We start from the raw sequence: 5,644 nt of genomic DNA, 5'->3' as shown, positions 1-5,644 counted from the left end.
GCTCGGTCTGGGAAATGTCTTCATAATCCAACTTTAACCCTTTCGCAGTGTGTTTTCCGTTTGTCGAAAGTTCATTGTAACATTTTGGTCGCCTAAAAATGTATGTAGTGTCACCCTCTAAAAACAACAGTTCTAAGAAGAATAAAAAACTACGATAATATTCAAATGATTTGCTTTAAATGTTGCAGTTACAGCATTGTCTCCTTTCCATCAGTAAAGCATGGTTGAGTGTACCCTGTTCTGAAGGAAGAAAGGAAGCATTGAAACACCTTTCCTTAGCATTTACAAAATTCAAACAGAAATTATCATGGCCGCCACTCAGATACTGCTTGGTCAATTTACCAGTTTAGAACCTTCCTAAGAAAGAAAAAAAATGCTTTTACTATCACAGTCCACTAAATTGTTCATCCATCATCATTTGTTCAAGTGTCACAACAGAAACCACATTTGGTTATTCTGAAAGCACAGCTTTTGAAGGAAAACCTTACCAATGAACTCAACGAATACAGCTTTAAGTGCTTGAATAGTCCTTTTAATGCTTTGAATTTAGGCTTTCTTATTTGGTTCCCTCAAATGTTAAGGATGTCTGAGGTTTTCTTAATTTGCTTTGTGAATGTTGTGTTTTTCGCTTTTAGTACAGTAATAAAAAAATACATTCTTTATGTAAGAAATGCCACACACTGAAATTTGTTAAATTCCTTTACAGCTCCTGACCTGATGTGAACCGATAAAAGCTGGGAGACTCATGGCACAATAGTATCATACAACTACAGCAAAATGAACCTTCTTCTGAAAAGAGCGACATCTTGGATTACTTTATTCTCTCAGTGAAGTGTGTTTCTGAAAGCTTTTGTCCTTGAAAACATCAGCTTGTGCCTGACAGCGATGGGTTCAAAGGGTCAAACACTGGCCTGGACCTGGATTCCTGTGCTTCTCCTGGGAATGACCTGCCCATCACACGGTTCCCTTGTGAAAGTCAATAAGGGTGTAAAGGTGAAACGGGGTCAGACAGCCTACCTCCAGGACAGTGATCTGCAGTTCCATATTCCCCGTCAGAAGGATGCATGCAAGGTGGAGGTGGTGCTAAATGAGCCCATAACTCAACGAGTGGGAAAAGTCATGCCTCAGGTATGAAAGAAAAACCCTTTTACAATGTTCCAGCCTATTTACCTTGGATAGTAAAACCAAACATGGTCAAACAGTTTGGTACTGTTTGACCATGTTTGGTCAAACAGTACCAAACATGGTACTGGTTGACAGCGAACATGTAGGAAACCATTTAAGGTATTATTAGTGTTGTGGTAATGATGATAAGGGCTAAGTGATGAGTTGAGCAGATTCTATCATGTTCCTCTAAATATAACTGTCCCTCAGATCCCACTTTGTACACCCCAGCGCATGAAGCCAAGGTCAAGTGCGAAAGCTTTGTTCAGGATATTTACTTTCTGCCCTTCATCCTATACACATCTGGCATGGAGGTATATTTCCATGTCTGCAGCAGCCTATTCTTTAGTTGACTAAAGAGAGGTATTTTGAGAAAGAGAGGGTTGAGGGACCCGTCTATACTTCTTCCTTTGTTTTCCAGGTTGACAGGCCGCCTCCTCTCTAATGAGTCTTTGCTGACAGATACAGTCATCTGCACACTGTCCAGAATATCAGAGCCATTTTTCATGGTTACAAGTACAAAATTAAAGTCTAGGATTAAACTTGGAACATTTGCCATAAGGAAGCCCACACAACATGTAATTCTTTCACATACAGTATAAGTTAAGTTGACAATTATATGAAGTATCGCAATAGTAGGTGAAAAGAATTACAGAATTTTAACAACACTAAGAATTACAGAATTCAGAATTACAGAATTTTCAGATTTTCTGCGATTTAAATTGTAAAATTTACAAGAAAAACTCTTAATCAATATTATACCCTCTTCTATATAGGTCAAATTCCCAGTAATGTCTCTTCACAGTCCGAATGCTTTTGATAATGGGATTCTCGGCTAAAATCACAAGTATTTCTTTGTTGCTAAATCTAAATGCAAAGTATAAATTATTAGGTCATCCACTGCAGGGTGGGTGACTACACTACACGGCAAGTGGTGGCGTAGGTTGTGTAATGAGGTTAATTTAACCTTACACAGAAAAGCACTTTTAATCTCAGAGAATATCCTGCTGTATTCTGACGATAAATCTAGATTACACTAACTGCAATTAAAAAAGTGTATTGACACTTTTCTAATTAATCCCTAATTTGTAATAAATTACATTACATTGTACACATATAATGGACATTATTAGAAAAATGATAGACGTATATGAATTAATACTTTAGTTTCAGATTTGGTATTAGTTAATTAGCAAATAAACACTGTAAGTGTTGTTAAAATTACATCCCTCAAATCCTTTCATTTTTTCATGGAAAACATTGGATTAATTTAAAATTTGAATATGACTTCCAATCTGAACATAGTGAAGCTGTAAACACACTGCATGCTCAAGTGTTAAAGCAAGACCATGTAAACGTTGAAAAAGGAAATAACATATTGTTCCTCTTACTAAGAAAAATAAAATGTAAAATTAAAATACAATGCTCAATACACTCAAGTGTTTAGTTGTTACACCTTTACTGCTGTGTAACTTAGTGAATCAGCTTACTCTTTTTTTTGTCACCACATTTTGTCACCACAGTCCAGCAAAAGTTACATCGTCTTGTTACATTTTAACAATGCCGTTAGCTAACCAATGTCCAGGTAGTTCTGCTCAAGGTAATCCCAACTCACTCATGTATTTAATTATTTATTGCAGGTATTTGATTGCCACTATCTGGCTGATGAGGTAAAATATGTCCATAACGGATGTCCATTATTAAAGGAGGACACAGTCAAGCTTCGACTATACAGGTAAAACTTCTTGATATCTCAAACCTGCCTATTGCTTGCCTGCCATTCACTGTTGTTGCTGGTGTGGCAGTGTGATCATCTTGTGTTTTTCTGACCAGGTTCACAGAGACAGAGACATATATGGAGGTGTTTTCTCTTCATGTCGACATTATGGAACCTGAATGCAGCGTCATAAAGCTGGGGCCAAAATCCCTGTATGTTCCTGAATTCTACAGCTTCTCTGATGTCTTGGATGGCAATGTGGTGTCCTTCCATTATGAGCAGCGGTCAAGTCTGGAGTGTACCATTCATTTAAATGGCCATGACACCCACTTGCCAGCCCACGGCCAGTTGGTCACCGGAGAGCCAGAGAAAGCTACGATAAGAGGGGACGAGCCAGAGAGCTTCATTCACCTACGCCAGCAGCTAGGTAACCTTTGAGACTGCACGGCTGAGGGTGAAAAAAAAAACAGAAGAACAAAAATTTGACACATGTATGTATATATATATATATATATATATGTATATATGTATATATATATATGTATGTATGTATGTATATATATATATATATATATATATATATATATATATATATATATATATATATATATATATATATATATATATATATTAGATGCATTCACAATGATGTCATTTGGAAAAGATTAAAGAATGCACTAATTGGGCATTTTATTTATATGTAAGTGATATTTCCCTGCCTTGTGATAACTGATTGATGGCTTGGCTTTGCAGATAAGATACAAAAGGTAGTTTTCTCCTTGTAGAGTAAAAATGGAACCAGTTGAGTTTGCCTTTTTCTAGATGCCACATTTTGTAGGTAAAACATGATTACAAAAAGTGATCTTAATCTCTGTCTCTGTGGTTGTATAATTATTCAGATAATAAAGCCAGGGCAATGTGTAAATCTGAAGACTGCCTGAAGGGTCTGAAGCTAGTAAAGTTCACCAAAATTCCCTGTGATGACTTCCTCTTGACGGGGCTGAGGTATCAACACATAGACCCTCCATCTCCAGACGTAGACTACATTACGATCAGACTGGATCTCAAGGACACCCGGAGTGGCAGCACATATCAGGTAATTTAGCTGTTTTAAGACTGACAATTTTATTTATTTAATGCCAACACTTTTGTATTTATGTGATCCTTACTATCGTTGTTAGCAATGTGTTTTTTAGTATTAAAAAAAATGTTGTTTTTATTTAAATTTTTTCTTTATTTTGCTCAGTGTTAACATTTTTAGATCACTTAGCCGTTGCTTTTTATATTGGCACTAAACAAAATCCATATTTTGCATTTAGGGCTTTACGGTGGTGTAGTGGCTAGCACTGTCACCTCACAGCAAGATAGACCTGAGATGGTTCCCAGTCTGGGCAGTCCCTCTGTGGGGAGTTTGCAAGTTCTACCCATGGCAATGTGGGTTCTCTGGCTTTCTCCCACAGTCCAAAGACATGCAGCTCAGCTTAATTGGAGACTCTAAATTGAGCGTGAATGGTGTCTGTCTCTATTTATGTGTCCTGTGATAGACTGGTGAGCTGTCCGGGGTTACCTTCACCCAATGTCAGCTGGGATCGGCTCCAGTGCCCCGCAACCCTGCATAGGATAAGGAGTTTGGATAATGGAATGGAAATTTGCAAACAAAAGTTGACTATATAGGAAATGTACATTGTGTTTTTCTGTGTAGTCTGAACAGGCCTGGATTCCTGTGCATATAGTCGGGGCATTGTCCAACCAGCCACCAAAACCGTCCTTCATGTCCATGTTTATCCTTGAAGTGGACCAGTTCATCCTCACTCCACTCTCCACTGCCACAGTAGACGCTGAAGATGAAGAAACTCCCAAGCAACTTTTGGTTTTCAACATCACCAAACCGCCCGTGGACGGCTTCATCACCCATCTGTCCGATCATACTCGCCCAGTCTCCTCCTTTACATGGCTTGATCTCAATGACATGCTCATTGGGTATCAACCACCAAACTCCTCGAATACCAACCGCAGGAATTACGAGGTAGCACTTACCTTTCATATACCCCTATCTTACGTATACAATTAATTTGGTTTTATCAGTGAAAATCTTTGCTATTCTCCCATACAGATCGAATTTGAGGTTCATGATTTTCTCTTCGAGAAGAGCCCATCAATGACTGTTCACATGTCTGTAAGGAATGCAGAGACGAATGCACCCAGAGTGTCTTGGAACATGGGTATGCTAGCATCACATTGCAAATGCACAAGATCGATCAAACACATGAAATCAGTTAGGTTGTTTATGTCATACTTGTAAAACCAATTCATTTTAACACGCATCACTCGTATGACAAATCCATAAAGGTACATCATCCAACTCATCAGCTCTTTAGCCTCTTTTGGCAAAACGTTTCACCATTCTCATCAATCCCGCTTCCAGATGCAGTGGAGCAGCTGTTTTCAGCTTTGGAAGATAGTGTACAGCGGGTCTTATTACTTTCTGCCAATCAGAATGACAGACTGAAAGTCAAACATTTTACAGCCAAATGGCCACATATTTAGCTCAGGAGTGTGTGGAGACGAAAACAGAGCTGAAAGAGGAGTGAATATTGGACTTGTGAACAGAAACACAACTCAAACGAATGCTTATATTCTTGTGTCTGTTGTTAGTCCCACCTGAGTTTACGGGATTGATCATAAAAAAAAATTATACAGCTTCAAGAGAGCATTAAGCAGTGTTTCAAATAGCATACATCTAAAAGCTGTGAAATCAAATAA

The 5,644-nt window shown here is 38.2% G+C and overlaps 1 protein-coding gene across 2 annotated transcripts in view; it reads left to right on the top strand.

Moving 5' to 3' along the window:
* The first annotated feature begins 885 nt into the window (after nucleotides 1–885).
* Nucleotides 886–5,644, top strand: part of frem1a (Fras1 related extracellular matrix 1a) — a 28,579-nt gene continuing 23,820 nt past the window's right edge. For both annotated transcript variants that reach the window (XM_068587808.1, XM_068587810.1), the window contains exons 1-6: nucleotides 886–1,128; nucleotides 2,805–2,899; nucleotides 2,998–3,308; nucleotides 3,781–3,977; nucleotides 4,584–4,907; nucleotides 4,995–5,103. In XM_068587808.1, the coding sequence (XP_068443909.1) occupies nucleotides 886–1,128; nucleotides 2,805–2,899; nucleotides 2,998–3,308; nucleotides 3,781–3,977; nucleotides 4,584–4,907; nucleotides 4,995–5,103 (1,279 nt within the window). The remainder of the gene's footprint in view (nucleotides 1,129–2,804; nucleotides 2,900–2,997; nucleotides 3,309–3,780; nucleotides 3,978–4,583; nucleotides 4,908–4,994; nucleotides 5,104–5,644) is intronic.

The sequence above is a fragment of the Clinocottus analis genome, unplaced genomic scaffold, assembly GCF_023055335.1.
Source record: "Clinocottus analis isolate CAN_PGR_092001 unplaced genomic scaffold, fCliAna1.0.p SCAF_21, whole genome shotgun sequence".
Classification (NCBI taxonomy): Eukaryota; Metazoa; Chordata; class Actinopteri; order Perciformes; family Cottidae; genus Clinocottus; species Clinocottus analis.
The sequence above is the reverse complement of the archived record's forward strand: the minus strand, read 5'-3'. Positions and strand labels throughout refer to the sequence as shown.